At 43.4% G+C, this 22,377-nt stretch overlaps 1 protein-coding gene across 6 annotated transcripts in view; it reads right to left on the bottom strand.

The window, feature by feature from the left end:
* Positions 1–22,377, bottom strand: part of LOC106583170 (sodium channel protein type 8 subunit alpha) — a 118,558-nt gene that overhangs the window by 74,243 nt on the left and 21,938 nt on the right. For 5 of the 6 annotated variants that reach the window (XM_045705343.1, XM_014167045.2, XM_014167047.2 and 2 more), the window contains exons 6-7: positions 20,496–20,587; positions 16,016–16,237 (exon numbers count right to left, since the gene is read on the bottom strand). In XM_045705343.1, coding sequence (XP_045561299.1) covers positions 16,016–16,237; positions 20,496–20,587 — 314 coding nt within the window. Of the gene's footprint in view, positions 1–16,015; positions 16,238–18,958; positions 19,301–20,495; positions 20,588–22,377 lie in introns of those variants that run through there. The other variant, XM_014167050.2, reaches the window with a different exon arrangement.

The raw sequence follows: 22,377 nt of genomic DNA, 5'->3' as shown, positions 1-22,377 counted from the left end.
AAGACCCCAGCCACCCCAGTCATAGACTGTTCTCTCTACTACTGCATAGCAACTGGTACCAGAGCGCCAAGTCTAGGACCAAAATGCTTCTCAACAGCTTTTACACCCAAGCCATAAGACTCCTGAACAGGTAATCAAATGATTACCCGGACTATTCGCACCCCCCAACCGCTCTTTTACGCTGCTGCTCTTCTCTGTTTATCATTTATGCATAGTCACTTTAACTATACATTCATGTACATACAACCTCAATTAGCTCGACTAACCGGTGCCCCCGCACATTGGCTACCTGGACTATCTGCATTGTGTCCCGCCACCCACCACCCGCCAACTCCTCTTTTACGCTACTCTCTGTTTATCATATATGCATAGTCACTTTAACCTGTTATGGCTAGGAGGCAGTATTTTCACGGCTGGATAAAAAACGTACCCGATTTTAATCTGGTTACTACTCCTGCCCAGTAACTACAATATGCATATAATTATTGGCTTTGGATAGAAAACACCCTAAAGTTTCTAAAACTGTTTGAATGGTGTCTGTGAGTATAACAGAACTCATATGGCAGGAAAAACCTGAGAAGATTTCATGCAGGAAGTGGCCTGTCTGACAAGGTGTCGTTCTTCTTGTCTCTGTTTATTGAAGAGTGAGGATCTTAGCTGTCCCGTGACACTTCCTACGGCTGCCATAGGTTCTCAGAAGGCGGCAAAAAGCGGAATCGTGGCTTTGCAGGCTCTGGCTGAAACAAAGTAGCGCGTTTGGGTAGTGGCTGGTTACAGTACTGTGAGATTCAGGCTCGTGCCCGCGTCGACCGAAAGGTTTGTTTTCTTTCCTCTGTTTAGCTAAATGGACATTCCCGGTCGGAATATTATCGCTTTTTTACGAGAAAAATGGCATAAAAATTTATTTTAAACAGCGGTTGACATGCTTCGAAGTACGGTAATGGAATATTTAGATTTTTTTTGTCACGAATTGCGCCATGCGCGCGACCCTTCTTTACCATTCGGATAGTGTCTGGGACGCACGAACAAAACGCCGCTATTCGGATATTATGATGGATTATTTTGGACCAAACCAACATTTGTTATTGAAGTAGCAGTCCTGGGAGTGCATTCTGACGAAGACAACAGAAGGTAATCAAACTTTTATAATAGTAAATCTGATATTGGTGAGTGCTAAACTTGCCGGGTGTCTAAATAGCTATCCCGTGATGCCTGGGCTATGTACTTAGAATATTGCAAAATGTGCTTTCACCAAAAAGCTATTTTAAAATCGGACATATCGAGTGACTAGAGGAGTTCTGTATCTATAATTCTTAAAATAATTGTTATGCTTTTTGTGAACGTTTATCGTGAGTAATTTAGTAAATTGTTAGCAAATTCCCCGGAAGTTTGCGGGGGGTATGCTAGTTCTGAACGTCACATGCTAATGTAAAAAGCTGGTTTTTGATATAAATATGAACTTGATTGAACAAAACATGCATGTATTGTATAACATAATGTCCTAGGTGTGTCATCTGATGAAGATCATCAAAGGTTAGTGCTGCATTTAGCTGTCTTCTGGGTTTTTGTGACATTATATGCTAGCTTGAAAAATGGGTGTCTGATTATTTCTGGCTTGGTACTCTGCTGACATAATCTAATGTTTTGCTTTCGCTGTAAAGCCTTTTTGAAATCGGACAGTGTGGTTAGATAAAGGAGAGTCTTATCTTTAAAATGCTGTGAAATAGTCATATGTTTGAAAAATTGAAGTTTTTGTATTTTTGAGGAATTTGTAATTCGCGCCACGCCTATCATTGGATATTGGAGCAGGTGTTCCGCTAGCGGAACGTCTAGATGTAAGAGGTTAACCATACCTACATGTAAATACTACCTGAATTAGCCTGTGTCACGTCCTGACCAGCAGAGGGTGTAGTTGTGTAGTATTTTGGTCAGGACGTGGCAGAAGATGTCTGTGTATGTTTGTTCTGGGTTGTATGTTTCTATGTTGGTCTGTGTGGCTCCCGATCAGGGACAGCTGGTTATCTTTGTTCCTGATTGGGAGTCATATATTAGGTGTGTGTTTATCACTTGGGTTTGTGGGTTGTTGCGCTAGCACTGCTATTATTTTGTATGTATAGCCTGTCGTGAGTCATTCTTGTTTATTGTTTTCCGTGTTTGCGTTATTCTTTATCATTAAAGATTAGTATCCACATCCCGCTTGCATTTTGGTCATCCATTCCCAACGACAGCCGTTACAGAACAACCCACCAAAACAAGACCAAGCAGCGGAAGAAGGAGAAGAGGAACGCTGAGTATATGGACTATGCTGAGAAAATGGATTTTGACATGGACAATCGCGAGAAGTGGACTTGGGAACAGATTCTGGCCGGAGAGGGCCCGTGGAAGAAGGCTGGGGAGGACCGGGAACGCTATCGGGGTACACGACTGGCGAGGAAGCCGGAGAGGCACCCCCAATTTTTTGGGGGGAGGCACACGGGTAGTTTGGCTAGGCCAAGGAAGAGCCATAAGCCAGCTACCCGTGAGTATATGGAGGAGCGTATGGAGTGGAGGGCGCCGTGTTTCGCTGAGGTGCGCACTATCTCGCCCATACGCACACACAGTCGGGTGCGCACTATTCCAGCCCCTCGCAGATGCCGTGCTAGAGTGGGCATCCAGCCTGGTAGGAGGATGCCTGCGCAGCGCGTCTGGTCGCCGGTACGCCTCCTAGGACCAGGCTACCCTACTCCCGCTCTACGCACGGCAACCATCAGGCCCCTGCACAGCCCAGTTCGCCCTGTACCAGCATCCCGCTCGTACAGGGCTGCTAGTTCCATCCAGCCAGGACGGGTTGTGCAGGCGGTGCGGTCAAGGCCACCTGTGCGCCTCCATGGCCCAGTCTTTCCGGTTCCCGCCTCTCGTGCTAACCCGGAAGTGAGTACCTCCAGTCTGGCCCGACCAGTACCAGCAACCCGGACCAAGCTTCCCATTAGTCAGCCTAGTCCTATTCAGCCTGTTCCCACTTCCCGCACTAGTCCTGGGGTGCGTGTATCCAGCCTGGTACCTCCTCTACCAGCCCCACGCATCAGGCGTCCAGTGTGCAGTCCAGAGCATCCGGCACCAGTGTGCAGTCCAGAGCATCCGGCACCAGTGTGCAGTCCAGAGTATCCGGCAACAGTGTCTAGTCCAGAACCGAGGGAGTCTGCCTGCGACCCGGAACCGAGGGAGTCTGCCTGCGACCCGGAACCGAGGGAGTCTGCCTGCGACCCGGAACTGAATATAATTAACTATGAACTAAATGAGTCTGCCTACAGCATTGACTGGAAGGAGTATGCCTACGACCTGGAACTGAAAGAGTCTGCCCACGGTACGATCCAGAACTGAATATAATTAACTATGAACTAAATGAGTCTGCCTACAGCGTTGACTGGAAGGAGTATGCCTACGACCTGGAACTGAAAGAGTCTGCCCACGATCCACAACGGAGTGAGTCTGTCTACGACCTGGAACCCAATGAGTCTGCCTACAGTCTGGAGGGCAGTAGGCCGGAACCAGAGCCACCTCCAGGATAGGTGGGTTGGGGAGGGGGGGGTGTAGCACAGTGCCGTCGTTGACGGCAGCAACCCTGCCTTCCCTCCCTTATTGTTTAGGGGGTATTTCTTTTTGTTTTGTTGTGGTATTGGGGATTTTTGTTTCTTTTTAGGTGCATTCGGGGTATGCACCTTGAGGGGGGGTACTGTCACGTCCTGACCAGCAGAGGGTGTAGTTGTGTAGTATTTTGGTCAGGACGTGGCAGAAGATGTCTGTGTATGTTTGTTCTGGGTTGTATGTTTCTATGTTGGTCTGTGTGGCTCCCGATCAGGGACAGCTGGTTATCGTTGTTCCTGATTGGGAGTCATATATTAGGTGTGTGTTTTTCACTTGGGTATGTGGGTTGTTGCGCTAGCACTGCTATTATTTTGTATGTATAGCCTGTTAGCCTGTCGTGAGTCGTTCTTGTTTATTGTTTTCCGTGTTTGCGTTATTCTTTATCATTAAAGATTAGTATCCACATCCCGCTTGCATTTTGGTCATCCATTCCCAACGACAGCCGTTACAGCCTGACTAACCAGTGTCGGTATATAGCCCCGCTACTGTTATTTTTTTACTGTTGTTTTTTTATTTCTTTACTTATATTTTGTTCACCTAATACCTATTACCTATTTTTTACTTAAATTGCACTGTTGGTTAGGGCCTGTAAGTAAGCATTTCACTGTAAGGTCTACATCTGTTGTATTCGGCACACGTGACAAATAAACTTTGATTTGAGTGTATAAAATATTAGGAACACCTTCTTAATATTGAGTTGCACCCCCTTTTTCACTCAGAAAAGCCTAATTCGTTGGGGCATGGACTCTACAAGCTGTCGAAAGCGTTCCACAAGGATGCGGGCCCATGTTGACTCCAATGCTTCCCACAGTTATGTCAAGTTGGCTGGATGTTCTTTGGGTAGTGGTCCATTCTTGATACACACGGGAAACTGTTGAGTGTGAAAACCCCAGCTGTGTTGCAGTTCTTGACACACTCAAACCGGTGAGCCTGACACCTACTACCATACCTTGTTCAAAGGCACTTAAATCTTTTGTCTTGCCCATTCACCCTCTGAATGACACACAGACACAATCCATTTCAGTTGCAAGGCTTAAAAATCCTTCTTTAACCGGTCTCCTTCCCCTTCATCTACACTGATTGAAGTGGATTTAACAGGTGACATCAATAAGGGATCATAGTTTTCACTTGGCAGAACCCTTCAGAGGGTTCTAGAACCTTTTAGATGAGAAAATATTTCTTGGTAGAACCATTTACAGAGGGTTCTATGAGGAACCCTTCATATGGGGTTCTAGGTAGAACCCTCTGCAAAAAGGTAGAACCCTCTCCAAAAAGGGTTCCCCTATGGATACAAGCTGAATAACCCTATACGGTTCAACTTAGCATTTTTTGTTCTAAGAGTATAGGTTCACTTTAATTATTTACCAGTATTGTTTATGCCCGAGGTACAGGACTTTCATAAATGAACGTATATTATAATTTGAGTGGATAAAAGAAAGCTGAATTGTTAGACCAGTGAAAATCTGTCCTTTGGTCTGATGAGTCCAAATGAGAGATTTTTTGTTCCAAACGCCATGTCTTTGTGAGACGCAGAGTTGGTGAACGCATGATCTCTGCATGTGTGGTTCCCACCATGAAGCATGGAGGAGGAGGTGTGATGATGTGGGGGTGCTTTGCTGGTGACACTGTCTGAGATTTATTTAGAATTCAAAGCACACTTAACCAGCATGGCTACCACTGCATTCTGCAGCGATACACCATCCCGTCTGGTTTGCACTTAGTCCCACTATCATTTGTTTTTCAACAGGACAATGACCCAAAACACACCCCCAGGCTGTGCAAGGGTTATTTGACCAAGGAGTGATGGAGTGCTGCATCAGATGAACTCGCCTATCATGACTCAGGATGTGACCCAGATTCAGACACAGGAGGCGGATAGTTTGTTTCTCAGAATATTTATTATAACAAAGGGGGAGGCAAAGGGCAGGTCGAGGGCAGGCCGAGGTACGTAATCCAAGGCAGAGTCAATCAGGGACAGAACAGCAGGCAGGCTCAGGGTCAAGACAGGCAGAAAGGTCGGAACCGGGAACACTAGAAAACAAAAACTGGAGAAACGGGAAACACGCTGGTAAGACCTGACGAAACAAGATGAACTGGCAAAAGATAAGCAGAAAAGGCAGGTACACATTTGAAGTCGGAAGTTCACATACACTTAGGTTGGAGTCATTAAAACTCGTTTTTCAACCACTCCACAAATGTCTTGTTAACAAACTATAGTTTTGGCAAGTCGGTCAGGACATATACTGTGTGCATGACACAAGTCATTTTTCCAACATTTGTTTACAGACAGATTATTTCACTTATAATTTACTGTATCACAATTCCAGTGGGTCATGTGTTTACATACACTAAGTTGACTGTACCTTTAAACAGCTTGGAAAATTCCAGAAGATGTCATGGCTTTAGAATCTTCTGATAGGCTATTTGACATAATTTGAGTCAATTGGAGGTATACCTGTGGATGTATTTCAAGGCCTACCTTCAAACTCGGTGCCTCTTTGCTTGACATGATGGGAAAATCAAAAGAAATCAGCCAAGACCTCAGAAAAGTAATTGTAGACCTCCACAAGTCTGGTTCATTTTTGGGAGCAATTTCCAAATGCCTAAAGGTATCACGTTCATCTGTACAAACAATAGTACGCAAATATAAACACCATGGGACCACGCAGCCGTCAAACCGCTCAGGAAGGAGACGCGTTCTGTCTCCTAGAGATGAACATACTTTGGTGCGAAAAGTACAAATCAATCCCAGAACAACAGGAAAGGACCTTGTGAAGATGCTGGAGGAAACGGGTACAAAGGTATCTATATCCACAGTAAAACAAGTCCAATATTGACATAACCTGAAAGGCCGCTCAGCAAGGAAGAAGCCACTGCTCCAAAACCGCCATAAAAAAGCCTATGGTTTGGAACTGCACATGGGGACAAAGATCGTACTTTTTGGAGAAATGTCCTCTGGATTGATGAAACAAAAGTAGAACTGTTTGGCCATAATGACCATTGTCATGTTTGGAGGAAAAAGGGGGAGGCTTACAAGCCAAAGAACACCATCCCAACCTTGAAGCACGGTGGTGGCAGCATCATGTTGTGGGGGTGCTTTGCTGCAGCAGTGACTGGTGCACTTCACAAAATAGATAGCATCATGAGGTAGGAAGATTATGTGGGTATATTGAAGCAACATCTCAAGACATCAGTCAGGAAGTTAAAGCTTGGTCGCAAATGCATCTTCCAAATGGACAATGACCCCAAGCATACTTCCAAAGTGTGGCAAAATGGCTTAAGGACAACAAAGTCAAGGTATTGGAGTGGCCATCACAAAGTCCTAACCTCAATCCTATAGAACATTTGTGGGCAGAACTGGAAAAGCGAGTGCGAGCAAGGAGGCCTACAAACCTGACACCGTTACACCAGCTCTGTCAGGAGGAATGGGCCAAAATTCACCCAACTTATTGTGGGAAGCTTGTGGAAGACTACCTGAAACATTTGACCCAAGTTAAACAATTTAAAGGCAATGTTGCCAAATACTCATTTAGTGCATGTAAACTTCTGACCCACTGGGAATGTGATGAAGGAAATAAAAGCTGAAATAAATCATTCTCTCTACTATTATTCTGACGTTTCACATTCTTAAAATAAAGTGGTGATCCTAACTGACCTAAGACAGGGAATTTTTACTAGGATTAAATGTCAGGAATTGTGAAACTGAGTTTAAATGTATTTGGCTAATGTGTATGTAAACTTCCAACTTCAACTGTAAATACACAGGATAACGAGGAAGAATAGGAGACAAAGGGCTGTGAGACAGAGGTTTAATCCTATACACATGTTAAGTGGGATGTATGCAGAGGGTGCGGGGCAACAGAAGATGAACAGCAGTTGGGCTAAGGCTCCAGAGTGGTGCAGCGTTCTAAGGCACTGCATCTCAGTGCTAAAGGCGTCACTACAGACCCTGCTAGTTAAATAAAGGTTAAATATGTAAATAAGGACTTTAGAGATGGGGAAAGGGGCGATAAAGTGGGGAAAGTTTACGGGACTCCACCCGGAGAGGCAGATCCCGAGTGGAGAGCCATACCCTCTGCCCAAGACGATAGCGGGGAGCCGGGGTCCAGGGTGGTCCGCCTGTCATCGATACTTGGAGGTGGTCTTAAGAAGAGCGAACCGGGCACTCTTCCAGGTACTGCGACAGCGGTGGGCAAACATCTGGGCTGAGGGTATGCTGACTCCTTCCTCTTGCTCAGGGAAGAGTGGATGCTGGTAACACATGGAACACTCAAAGGGCGAGAGACCAGTGGGCGAGCAGGGAAGGGTGTTGCGGGCGTACTCCATCCACACGAGTTGCTGGCGCCAGGTGGTGGGTTTGGCAGAGACGAGGCAATGAAGTGGCGTCTCCAGGTCCTGATTGGCTCGCTCCGACTGGCCATTAGATTGGGGATGAAACCCGGAGGACAGGCTGGCCGATGACCCAATGAGAGTGCAGAACGCCTTCCAGAATTGGGACGAGAACCGAGGACCACGATTGGAGACCATGTTGACCGGAAGTCCATGGATCTGGAAGACGTGCTGTACCATGAACTGAGACATCTCATTTGCTGAGGGTAACTTGGAAAGGGGAATGAAATGGACAGCTTTGGAAAACCTATCCACTACTGTAAGGATGGTGGTGTTGCCATCGGACGGAGGTAGACCAGTGACAAAGTCCAGGGATATATGGGACCAGGGGTGGTGAGGAACAGGGAGTGGTTGAAGGAGGGTCTTACAGTGCAGGCGGCGATGAACATGGAGACCTCAGGAACCATGGTGGGCCACCAAAACCGTTGTCGGAGGAAAGCCTGGGTCCGGCGGGAGCCGGGATGGCAGGTGAGGTAAGAGGAATGAGCCCATTTAAGGACTGCGGACTGGGCAGAATCTGGGACAAACAGCCGGGGTCCGGCTGGGAACACTGCGCCTCATGGACCAGGCTCTTGATACCCCAGACGAGTGTATCTGCCAGACAGGAGGTAGGGGGGATGGTCTCTGGGTCAGACGGTGTAGCTGCAGAGCAATGCAAGCGAGAGTGGGCATCAGGCTTCACATTCTTGGATCCAGGGTGGTAGTAGATTGTAAAATTAAAACGAGTGAATAACAGAGCTAAACGAGCCTGCCTTAAATTGAGGCGCTTGGCAGAGCGGAGATATTCTAGATTCTTATGGTCGGTCCACACTAAGAATGGATGTTGCACCCCTTCTAGCCAGTGTCTCCACTCCTCCAGTGTCATCTTGACTGCAAGAAGTTCCCGATTTTCCATGTCGTAGTTCCTGGGGGCTGTGGTGAATCGACGCTTGAGATCCGAAAATGCCCAGGCAGCAGCTGGGGACCACGTGAATGGAACCTTGGGTTAGGTGAGTGCAGAGAGGGGGGAAGCCAGGGTGCTGTAGCCCTGGATGAAGTGGCATTAGAAATGAGCAAATCCCAGGAAGTGTTGAAGCTGCACTCTGGAGGTGGGTTGGGGCCACTCCACCACCGCTCTCACCTTGTTAGGATCCATCTGAATGTTCCCTGCAGTGTTTGACATATCCCAGAAAAGAGATAGTGGAGCTATTGAATTCACATTTTTCAGCTTTAACAAACAACTGGTTCTCCAGGAGGTGCTGGAGGACTTGTCGGACGTAGAGAACATGCTGTTGTGCCGAACGGGAAAAGATAAGGATGTCATCGAGGTATACAAACACGAATCGGTTCAACATGTCATGGAGCACATCATTGAACAGGGCCTGGAACACTGAGGGAGCATTGGTCAGTCCGAATGGCATAACCAGGTACTCATAGTGCCCGCTAGCTGTGTTAAAGACTGTCTTCCACTCATCTCTTTCCCGTATCTGAACCAGATTGTAGGCGAGCATGGGAATAGACCTCTCCCTGCTGCGTTCCTGTAACCGCCCATTGATCCGGTCAGGGCTACGAGGGCGCCGATGTCCATTGGCAGCTCCCGGGCTGCGAGCTATTCTTTAATTCCCTCCAATATTCTGTGAAGGAAGGTGTCGAACAGGGACTCCGGGTTCCAGGCACTCTCGGCAGCCAACGTGCAAAAAATCTACCGCGTACTCTGCCACACTACGGGAGTCTTGACGCAGCCAAAGTAGCTTCAGAGCCACCTCTATCGGAGAATCAAACACCTTCCTTACCCCCGCCATGAAATCCTCCAGACTAATGCAACCAATGGATTGTTGCTCCCACACCGTCATAGCCCAGTTGCATGCCCTCCCGGACATCAGCATTATAAGATACGCTATCTTCAAACGATGCAAAGGAAACAAAAAGGGCTGTAGCTCGAAGATGAGGGAGCACTGGGAGAGAAACGCCGGGCAGGTTTCAGGATCCCCAGCTTAGTGGTCAGGAGGAGTTAAGTGGGGTTCTTGGGAAGCCGGGGTAGGCTGGGGAGAGGCACTGCTGGTAGCGGGGTTACTGGGAGTCAAAGGTTACCATAGTGGCTTGCTGCCTAGTAGATACTCCACAGAATTATTCCAACAATGCATTGAGGGCATGGTCATGGCGTTACGCCAAGGTATGGAGTCCCTCCACAAGGTTATGCAGTAATTCCTCATGTCTTCCAATGGTGGCTCCTTGGAGGGAAACAGTGTTGCGGAGCTGGTCCGAGTCTGCTTGGTCAGTCATGGCCTGTTTTGTACTATCACGACATGACCCAGATGCAGACACTAAATGGCAAGCAGGCTCAGGGTCAGGACAGGCAGAAAGGTCGGAACCGAGAAGACTAGAAATCAAAAACTTGAGAACTGGAGAAACGGGAAACACGCTGGTAAGACCTAACAAAACAAGACGAACTCGCAACAGACAGACATGTATAAATACACAGGGGATAATGGGGAAGAATAGACACCTGGTGGGGGGTGGAGACAAGCACAAGGCAGATGAAACAGATCAGGGTGTGACACTGGCCTCCACAATCACCCGACCTCAACCCAATTGAGATGGTTTGGGATGAGTTGGACCGCAGAGTGAAGGAAATGCAGCCAACAAGTGCTTAGTATATGTGGGAACTCCTTCAAGACTGTTGGAAAAGCATTCTTCATGAAGCTGGTTGAGAGAATGCCAAGAGTGTGCAAAGCTGTCATCGAGGCAAAGGGTGGCTACTTTGTTTTACATTTTTTTTGGTTACTACATGATTCCATATGTGTTATTTCATAGTTTTGATGTCTTCACTATTACTCTACCATGTAGAAAATAGTAAAAATAAAGAAAAACCGTGGAATGAGTAGGTGTGTCCAAACTTGCTCTATAACGCCCGGCTGCTCTGCCTTCTTAACAACACTTAACAACAGTTACATGACCTATAGCATGGTCAAGCAAGTTAATGTTTCCGACATTTGCGAACTTCTAAACAACTATTGATTTAGAACCACGGAGAGTTACCACAAGTCGCAAAGAAAACAGGCCCTGCCTCCACTATTCCAGCACCATTTCAACTTCAATATCATCTAATCACCTATGCTTAGTCTAATACAGTGACAACTAAAAGATACCAAAAACGATTTAGTCCAATCAACACAAGCTAATTATGATGTGACTGACCATGGTACTGATTTTTATGTGTGTGTGCGTGTGCGAGCATGCAAATAAAAAAGAAATGTTGACTCACCCTACTTGTAGAGAAACGCCAATGTCATCCTCCTCTTTCATGTTGCCTAAACATTCTATGACTCTGTCATACAATACATGCTTTTAGTTTTTGTTGTCCTAGGGTACCTGGCTAAAATACCAGGCCAGCTAGTTAACATTAGCCTACTACATCTAGCTACAGTACATGTTGAACTTCCATCCTTTCAGGGCAGGGGCACAATGTATAAATGTATTGTTGGATTATTATCGGCGTTATATTACCAGTACGGAAAATTAAGTAAAAACACAAGTCCAAATCCTTATCTCCATCCATGGCTAATTTAGGAAAGGAACAATTTTTGTAACAATTCTAATTTTTCTGTAAATGAGGTTTGGCTTATGGTGTGATGTGATTGGTGTGAAAGCAAATCCTAACTGGCTTCTCTTGACAATTTTTTGGTATGCCAGGACCATTCATAGTTGAGCTCACTCAGTTTAGCGCGACGTTGATTAGCTATTATTTTTATTTTATCAAGGGAGGCCAAATGCTCGCTGGCTTCCATTGTATTCAATACTACAGGCGGCAACAATATCATATTATTTTTGACCAGACAGCATCAGATAGATGAGCTTCACATACAGAGACAGAGGGGTGTTGTTTCGCTCGCTCGGATGCTTTCTCCGGTGATACATTCAGCCTCTTGCCAAAAAAGAGAAATGATGACTCACAGAGCGACTAAAGAAATTATTTTATACGTTTTTTTAATAATTCTTTTGTGTTTTTTGGTGTTATTATGGTGAATAAATGTATTGGCTGGTAAGAATTCTGAATGTCTGGTATATGTTTTCTTCTAAATGCAACAGGCCTGCCACTCGTTTAGACCAGTGGTTCCCAAGGGGTAGGCAGGGGGGGTCTGCATGCTCCGGCTTTAAACTTACTCTTGAAAGTTATAATAGTAGAATGCACAAGATTACATTTCAAATTTGGGTAGTGCCTCATCAGTGCCTCTTGTCATGTTAGTCATTGCATACCTTAGAAAGCTACTTATAACCCATGACAGCTAACATATTTTTTTATTTTGTTTATTTAGCCCATAAATTATGTTGTAATTTTTTTGCCATTCAAGTATCACATAAATACACAGGGCAAAATGTATAGAATTGCACTAAAATTTGCTTTAAAACTGTTACATTTTCTTTGCACCCAATGACAAAATGTGTAGAATTGCAGGAAATAAGATTTAAAGCTGCAGAAATTCTCTTCACTAACAAGAGGGGTGTGAACAGTTTGTGTCATGAACATTGCTTGTGCCCATAGAAATAGACGTGGCATGTGCACGCTCGCACAGGGGGAGCATGGGATGTTCCCCAATGCTGGAAGTGGGGGCCCAGAGTAAAAAAGTTTGGGAACCCCTGGTTTGCACCGTCCAGAGTGCCAGGGTCCCTTCCACATGCTCACTGTATAGTAACAAGTGGCATGTGTTTTGAGAGACTGTGCGATCTGAAACCGGTCATCTCTTACCTATGCTCTATATCCAAAGTGTTATGCTTTTTGCAATACCTGTTGGACAGAGACTAAGTCTTTTCCACTGTTAAGGTGTACTTGGCTGCCATCGCTGCCATAGGCTTTGACACTATACAGTAGGAAAAACTTCCTCTAATATGTCGTTTTTATGAAGGCTGACGGCGTAAGCAGCTCACTCACTCGCTTTGTGGACGTAAGAGCTATGGTAAAGCGGTTTTGAAAGAGAGAAACTTAATCTCTTATGCCTAGTCCCCAAGCCTTTAGTCCCATCTTGGTTACTGTCTATTGTGCTTGAGGCTATTTCACAGTAGCTCTTCGAGCCACTGGAAAGCGTTGAGGTGAAGTATCTTTCTTTCAAAACTACTTTACCAATGCATTTTTTGCCAGAAATGCTTTCTGGAACATGTGAAGTTTAATGTGCCTTAACAACAAACGTCTATGCCATCTGTAAATGTGTATAATTTGGTTAACCACAAAAAAGACAGGAACATTCCCGCTAGCCATGATTGGCTGAGATAATGGATGGGCTGGACATGCCGAGAGATGAGTTCGGATTGGTCTGCCATGTAGCACACTTCGTTCTATAACATGAGCTGGTCAGTATGTGTAGGTAATCCTCTGTAACGCTGCTTTAAAAATAATATATCATGTAGTAGAAGTGCAAAAGTGTTTCTCTCCACTTTCTGGAGGAACAAGTTTAGAAATCAGTAGAATGCCCGATGGAATTAGAGTATGATAGCTAAGGAGATGGAGAAAATTATGGTGTTTGATTGCAAATATGCAGAGGTAGTTGAAAAGAGAACACACAGAAGGCTGTTGTATAAAACACCTGTCTCAGGATTACATCTTCAAACTAAGGGCAACCGTGGCATCCATGGTAGAGAGGAAGAAGCGTCCATCCATGTTTACGGGTAAGATAGTCTAGCTAGCCACATTTTCAGATATTATACGTTTCTAATTTTGTCAGAATGTTGTTTTCATTTCAAGTTAAAGCGTACTGTTAGCTAGCTAGCTAACATTAGCTGACTGGCTCGCTAGCTAACATTATGTGTATGATCTGTGTAGTAATATTATTCGTATCTCAGCGCCATTTGCATTGCTAGTTATAGCTTCATGTTAGCTAGCTAGCTAACATTGAACATGGTTGGTTAGCTACCTGCAGATTCATGCAGGGTAGTAATGTTATGAGTTGGGATTATGGTTCATTGTTTAGCTAGCTAGCTACATGTCTAACAAAAGACACCACTATGCAAGTAACCATTTCACTACACCTTCTGTATCCTGTGCATGTGACAAACTTAGATTTTATTTGATATAGTATGTGTTTACCAGAGACGGTAATGTGAAGTTCATGACCTGCACCAAATGTATAACGTTAGGCCAACAAGCCAGTGTCCAAGTTCTGAAATTCTCCGCTAGAATGCCCTGCTTTTATTTCCTCACACTCACAACCGTAAGCTATTTTCTGTAATTGACTCGCCATTAACTTGTAAATAATGATCTTGTTGTGAGTTTATTTTCCTGTAATAATGAAGACAAATTAGCTAACGTGAAGACGTTGTCAGCTATATGATATGGTCAGTATTTGAACTGGCTAGCCAGCTAACTTAACATTAGCTAGCTGGTTAACAAGCTAGAAATGAACCAAAACATTGTTTAGAAAGTTGCTTTTAGTTGCCTGGTTTGCTAGATTGACAAATACTAAATTCATTTTAAACGGGTCGGTTTATTCGTGTTAAAATACACTAGTTATGCTATTTTGGACCACCAGGCTGCTGATGTCATGCAGCCTGTAGTTTTTGTGTTTATTATTTTTCATAACAACAATGACAAGTTTGATGTCAAACGACAATAGAATGTTCATGATGTCACTGCGACAATTGTGGATAGACGTAGTATAAACCAGCCTTTAGTCTTGAAATCTTTGATTGTTTAGATCATGTCCTCACGTGAATCCTTAAAGAGATGGGTGGGGCTAAGGCTTAAGAGGGTGTGAACGATGCAGAATGGGTGTAGACAAAAAATAGCACTCCAGTTGTTTTACCAAAACATTAAAGCGCCATTTTTTCAAAAGTGAGGTTACAAGTTTATCAACTTCCCATTGTTCCTCAACTGTAGTGTATGATATACCATTTTCTAGCTCTGAGTCTCTACTTTTATCCAGTAGGTTACATATCTGTGATACAGGAGTGGGCTATATCCCATTGTGAGACAGCAAAACTAATATTTGAAAGAACTTACAAGAGCGACTGCCTTTAAAAAGTTAATCCCTCTGAAAATGGCCTATGTGGCATCGATATGAGTCAGAAAAAGTTATTCTAGAGTCAAAATTGACTACAAAGTGTAAACAGGATCATTTTGGTCATAAAGTCAGTCTTGTCTAAAACGGAGTTTGGAACACCCGTGTCTCACAACGGTTAATGAAGGTTGGGTTGAGATTTGACAATGTCCATTTGCCCACTAATATGGGGTGAACAGCTGAGGTGATTGCTTTCTATCCAATACCATATACAGTGAGACAGACCTGCCCAGCAGCCCGACTTTATTTAAATATGACCACACATCGCGCATTTTTTTACTTGTGAAATACTGCAACAAACACCTTAGTTAGATATAAAATTGCGCAACTAAAATATCCTCGGCAAAAACGTCGAAATTAATGACAGATTTCTTGATATATCATCGATTCATTCTGGGGATTTTTAGGAAGTGAAATAGGTTTCCTCATCTACAGTGTCTCATTGGGGGACAAACATCATGAACCAAATGTGGAATCGGTCAGGAAACACACCTCCAAGACTGAAATCTCGTTTTTCGAATGAGCAACAGAAAAGCATGTGCTAATCGGCGTGTTCAGTGGCTCTTTAAGGTTACTTTCATAATCCCGTTTCTCAGATAATAGAATGAGGTATCTCACGGCACTTCCCTGCTCGAGAACGCTTGAGAATGACCAGAAGGCGGGCCCAACAGACGTCGTGTGATTGGAGCTTCCTTAGTCACCCGCCTTAAAAGGCATATCTCTTGTGAGATACCTCCTATTATCAGAGAACTGGAGTTACGAAAGTAACCTTAAGTTTTGCGTTACAGTCTTTAATTTAGACTATGAGTGATACACAGATAAGATCGACCCATTAACTAAAAAGGATACATTTTATCAGATTCTCTGGTAGGCACGGCCTACCTGGCACCCCTTCAAACTCAACTCAAATGTTATAAGTCGAAACGGTCTTCTGTCTCAGTGTCACACATCGTTTGGCTGTGTGTCGGACTCACTGCTGTTCATGATGTATTCGGTCCAGTCGAAGCCCTTGCTGCCATTGGCCAGGTAGTTCTCAGTGGAGTTGATTGGCCAGATGACACATTTCTGCCGCAGGTTGCCCATGAAGAGCTGTAGTCCAATCAAAGCGAAGACACTGAGACAGAAGACCGTGAGGATCATAACGTCTGACAATTTCTTGACGGATTGAACTAGAGCACCGACGATGGTCTTGAGTCCTGGGGGAAGGAACCAGACATACATTCACACACACAGACACAAATGTGCACACACACACACACACACGCACATACCCGCGTATGTGTGTGTTTGTGTACACACACATACATATAAACACACAAGTGCACACACGCACACAAACAAAGAGAAATGGGCATTGCTGGAAAGTACAAGATTAGCTATGAATTATTTCTATAGAGTTTATATAGTAGTATTACAGTAATATAGTAGACCATCACATAAAACTGTACTTCTTCAAGTTAACATCAAACCAAAACGACCGCTCTGTTCAGAATCAACAATATCTCAATTTGGACAGGTATAACAGAAATATTCTAAACTGCAGGCGTATGTGTCATCATGATATAATAATAATAATAATAATGCGTATGGTTGATATATTTTCCATGAGGAAAGGAAGGTTTTCACTTCAAACACTCTGATACGTCAATAGTGATTGTGTTCTATATTGTTAGTTACTGTTAAGTCATATTGAACTAAATTACAGCGAGAATAGCATCCTTGATAACTACAGTAACAGTCAAAAGTTTGGACCCACCTACTCATTCAAGGGTTTTTCTTTATTTTTACTATTTTCTACATTGTAGAATAATAGTTAAGACATCAAAACCATGAAATAACACACATGTAATCATGTAGTAACCAAAACAGTGTTAAAAAAATCAAAATATATTTTAGATTCTTCAAAGTGGCCACCCTTTTGCCTTGATGACAGCTTTGCACACTCTTGGCATTCTCTCAACCAGCTTCAACTGGAATGCTTTTCCAACAGTCATGGAGTTCCCACATATGCTGAGCACTTGTTGGTTGCTTTTCCTTCACTCTGCGGTCCAACTCATCCCAAACCATCTCAAATGGGCTGAGGTCAGGTGATTGTGGAGGCCAGGCCATCTGATGCAGCACTTCATCACGCTCCTTCTTGGTCAAATAGCCCTTACACAGCCTGGAGGTGTGTTGAGTTATTGTCCTGTTGAAAAAAAAATAATAGTCCCACTAAGCACAAACCAGATGGGATGGCGAATTGATGCAGAATGCTGTGGGAGCCATGCTGGTTAAGTGTGCCTTGAATTATAACTAAGTCATTGACAGTGTCCCCAGCAAAGCACCCCCACACCATCACACCTCCTCCTCCATGCTTCACGGTGGGAACCACACATGCGGAGATCATCCGTTCACCTACTCTGCGTCTCCAAAAGACACGGCAGTTGGAACCAAAAATCTCAAATTTGGACTCATCAGACCAAAGGACAGATTTCCACCAGTCTAATGTCCATTGTTCATGTTTCTTGCCCCAAGCAAGTCTCTTCTTATTATTGGTGTCCTTCAGTAGTGGTTTCTTTGCAGCAATTCGACCATGAAGGTCTGATTCACACAGTCCCCTCTGAACAGTTGATGTTGAGTTGTGTCTGTTACTTGAACTCTGTAAAGCATTTATTTGGGCTGCAATTTCTGAGGCTGGCAACTATAATGAATTTATCCTCTGCAGCAGCGGTAACTCTGGGTCTTCCTTTCTTGTGGCGGTACTCATGAGAGCCAGTTTCATCATAGCGCTTGATGGTTTTTGCGACTGCACTTGAAGAAACTTTCAAAGTTCTTGACATTTTCCGGATTGACTGACCTTCATGTCTTAAAGTAATGATGGACTGTCGTTTCTCTTTGCTTATTTGAGCTGTTCTTGACATAATATGGACTTAGCCCTATTTGGTAAAATACCATCTTCTGTATACTACCCTACCTTGTCACAACACAGCTGATTGGCTCGAACGCATTAAGAAGGAAAGAAATTCCACAAATTAACTTTTAACAAGGCACACCTGTTAATGCCTTCCTACCTCATGAAGCTGGTTGAGAGAATGCCAACAGTGTGACAAGCTGTCAAGGCAAAGGGTGGCTACTTTGAAGAATCTCAAATATAAAATACATTTAGTTTTTTTAACACTTTTTTTGGTTACTACATGATTCCATGTGTGTTATTTCATAGTTTTGATGTCTTCACTATTATTCTACAATTTAGAAAACAGTAAAAATAAAGAAAAACCCTTGAATGTGTAGGTGTGTGGAAACTTTTGTCTGTTACTGTACATCAAACAATAATTAAAGACACATAAAAAACAGCAAGAAGATTATCAGACATTCAAGCATTTTTTAAACACCACAACATAGAAACACAACATTAAGAGTGCCCCTACGTGAGATTTCCATGAGACTGACACACTTCAGTGATGATCAAAATACTCCTCAAATGTTCTAAATCAACAAAATGACAGAGGTAGGCTATACCAAAATAGTTCTAAGACTAATGGGTGATGGAGTTGTGGAGGGATACCAATTAATGAAAAGTGTATGTTAATTTACATCATTATGTGAAAGTAATTTTTATGTAATTTTCCCTAATGTTATTTTTCTGTTCAAGTCTCAGTTTCACAGGCAGTGTAGAGCATCCTTGGAAACAGTGGGGCCACTCTCAGATAATAGATATCACAACAACTACAAAACATCCACCAGATTGACCAAACACAGCAGCACAGCACAATGAAGAGAGAGCGCAGGAATGGGTTCAGTCAGAGGAGGAAGAAGTTGGAAGAGAAGAGAGGGTAGACGAGGGGGGCAGGGGTAAGGGGGAACGAGTGGGAATGGCAGGTTGCATGCAGGTCATTTAAACGCCAAGGCTGAAGGAATTGACTCCATGTCATCATCACCTGTCTGTCTGGCAACCGGGATGGTGACTTAGCTTGGTTCCCATGGTTAGAATGGTTCCCATCCTAGGCACCCCCATCATGTCCCACTCGTGCTGTGTGGTGTGATCCCCACTGGGTGAGCCTTTTAGGTTGGGACCCCTTTAGATCAGAGGCCTACACTGGAGACTGAGCCAACACTACTTACTGGACTAGATGTATTTAATGCACAAATTCACATTTACTTCCTGCCCCAGACATTTGTTCAACAACACTTTTGCACCATTAAAGTGTTCTGCAGTCGAAGTTCTACACAATCTCAAAAGGCTAATTAAGTGTGTGTGTGTGTGTGTGTGTGTGTGTGTGTGTGTGTGTGTGTGTGTGTGTACATAACTGATTTTCAATCCAACACCTTTACCCCCAACCAGAGAAAAAGCCTTCAGGTGGATCTCCAATTAGTTTTTCTCTGGTGGGGTTATATATTTGCACCATTGGAAGTGTTGGATTGAAAATCAGTTATGTGTTATCACTGTGTTTATTTCCTTTAGTTACTTTCTCTGTTGTGTTTATGCCTTAATGTCCCAGGATTAACAAAGATCTCAGAAACTAATAGTCCACATTCAGGAGTTCACTGTTATAATCATAACAGAATGGAATTCAAAGTAAAGAAGCTCCTTAAAAGCCAAAGTTGTAAGATAAAAAAGCAGGTGTCTTGAAAAGCTTCATGCAGCATAAAGTGTGTTGTCAAACTAGGCTTGGCAGTCTTAAGGAATTCATTGTTCTTCAGGGTGCTCCGTTATGGTCAGGGCTTCATACAGAAACGTGATGTGTTTTAAGATGGTGACAACAACTAAGGTACAAATTTGAACACAAACTCATCAAAGGTCCTAAACGTTATGTATTTACCTATATTCATTCATTTGGTGGCTATCAACAAATGACTCTCTGTTGGAAAGTGAATCGAACCTCTCTGAAGAGATCCTCATGGTCTAAATAAGAAAAGCTTACAGATACGGTGTGAGTGTGAAACCCTTGTCTATCACTTTGACTTGGAGGTTAAGATGACAATAATAATAACTATTTTGCATTTCTACTACTCCTCATACTAAGACCCTGAGTTTTTCTTAACCATGGGAGAGTTATCAACTAGGGCCTGACGTTTTCCTTGGGGGACAACTCATGCTCCTACCCATACGATCTGCTCTCAGTATACTGTATGAATCTGTTAATGTCACTTTGGGGGAGAATATTATTAAAATACAAGCAATAATACAACATTTGCAGTGTATCCCACCCACTTATTATATGGGCTGTTTGTCGTCTAGTATGTCATATCAGGAGCACCTTTTCAACTTAACACCACAAGACTGCCAGTAGACTGCGAAGCCTATCAAAAATGTATTGCTACCATTTTTGATCGTTTGGAAAATAAAAAGTCAACAAAACAGTTATCGTTTCTGAGGCATCCTCTTTAAGAGTCTAAAGTAATAAGAAATTATGAGAATCCATTTAATGAGAAATCAAAATAAACTCAGCTTTAGTGTTTAAATGGGAGTCTCACCTGGAATCACAGAAATAGTTTTCAATGCTCGGAGAACTCTGAACGTTCTCAGCGCCGAGACATTCCCCAGGTCCACAAATTCTGTTACATATCTGTAACGGGGTAGGATCACACACAGAACAAAACACCATGACAAAAAACACAAACGATAACACACACAAACCTACAGGTCACACACACGGACGCCAAGTGCACCACACCAGCACCATCACCACCGAAGAAGATGACCGGCAGGAGGAGGGGACACCACAGCGAGAGAGAGTGAGAGAGAGAAGCGCCTATCCCTCCAGGAGAGAGGAGCGAAGGTGGAAGAGGAAACGAAAAAAAAACAGAAACAAAACCACACCTAACACTGACCCCAGCAACTCGCCCGCCCGCACACACACACCTGCACAGTCTTACCTGGGATAACAGAAATAGTTTTCAAAGCCCTCAGAACCCTGAACGTACGCAGAGCTGACACATTGCCTAGGTTTACAAACTCTGTTATATACCTGCAGAGTGGATCAGATCACAGTTACTCAGCAGTCGTTCCAGAATGAAAGAGAGAAAGAAGGCAGGATTGTGGTTAATGCCATTTCAATTAAGTCAATTCAGTAAGTAAACTGAAATTCCAATTACATTTTTTTGTTACTGAAAATATTTTAGACTTTTTGGGGGGGAATTTCAGTTTACTTCCTGAACTGACTGAATTTAAACGGAATTGACCCCAACCTTGAAAGAAAGAAAATACAAAAATAAAATAAAGGGGAAAAAAAGGAAGATAGGAAAATACAAAAGAAATAAAGAAATACACTGTACGGCCCAAAATGTTTCAACCAAATATTTCAAAATGTTACACAGATAAATCAGAGAAAACATATTGTGGTGCTAAAATTGGGGCAGGGCAATCATTCCTTGCCAAACTCGAACATTTACAATATTTGCATATTTCCATCATCTAAATCTCCTTTTACCAAATTCCAAAATCCCTGCCCATTGAAATCATCTTCTTTGATAGAATATCCCCCCCCCCGGCAAAACATGTTGTTTTTAAAGGAGGATACAAGTCGAGTAATCAGATAATTTTTTTACGCATCTGTATAAACTCTACATCATTTCAAGGAGCTATCTCACTCTCTAGAATTTAACTAGTGAGCCATCACATCAAAATGGCTTCTCTTTCAACAAACCCATGCATATGTATGTCATTCTCATAAAATTCAACATTACAAATATACAGTGCATTCGAAAAGTATTCAGACCCCTTGACTTTTTCCACATTTTCTTACGTTAAAGCCTTATTCTAAAATGTATTAAATATACATTTTTTCTTATCAATCTACACACAATACCCCATAATGACAAAGCAAAAACAGGTTTTTAGAATAGTTTCAAATGTATTAATAAATAAAAAACTGATATCAAATTTACATAAGTATTCAGACCCTTTGCTATGAGACTTGAAATTGAGCACAGGTGCATCCTGTTTCCATTGATCATCTTAGAGATGTTTCCACAACTTGATTAGAGTCCACCTGTGGTAAATTCTATTGATTGGACATGATTTGGAAAGGCAAACACCTGTCTGTATGTCCCACAGTTGACAGTGCATGTCAGAGCAAAAACCAACCCATGAGGTCGAAGGAATTGTCTCTAGAGCTTCAAGACAGGATTGTGTCGAGGCACAGATCTGGAGAAGGGTACCAAAAAACTTCTGCAGCATTGAAGGTCGCCAAAAACACAGTGGCCTCCATAATTCTTAAATGGAAGAAGTTTGGAACCACCAAGACTCTTCCTAGAGCTGGCCGCCCGGCCAAACTGAAAAATCGGGGGAGAAGGGCCTTGGTCAGGGAGGTGACCAAGAACCCAATGGTCACTCTGACAGAGCTCCAGAGTTCCT

This window comes from Salmo salar, chromosome ssa22, assembly GCF_905237065.1.
Source record: "Salmo salar chromosome ssa22, Ssal_v3.1, whole genome shotgun sequence".
NCBI lineage: Eukaryota > Metazoa > Chordata > Actinopteri > Salmoniformes > Salmonidae > Salmo > Salmo salar.
This window is presented reverse-complemented; position numbering and strand designations above follow the sequence as displayed.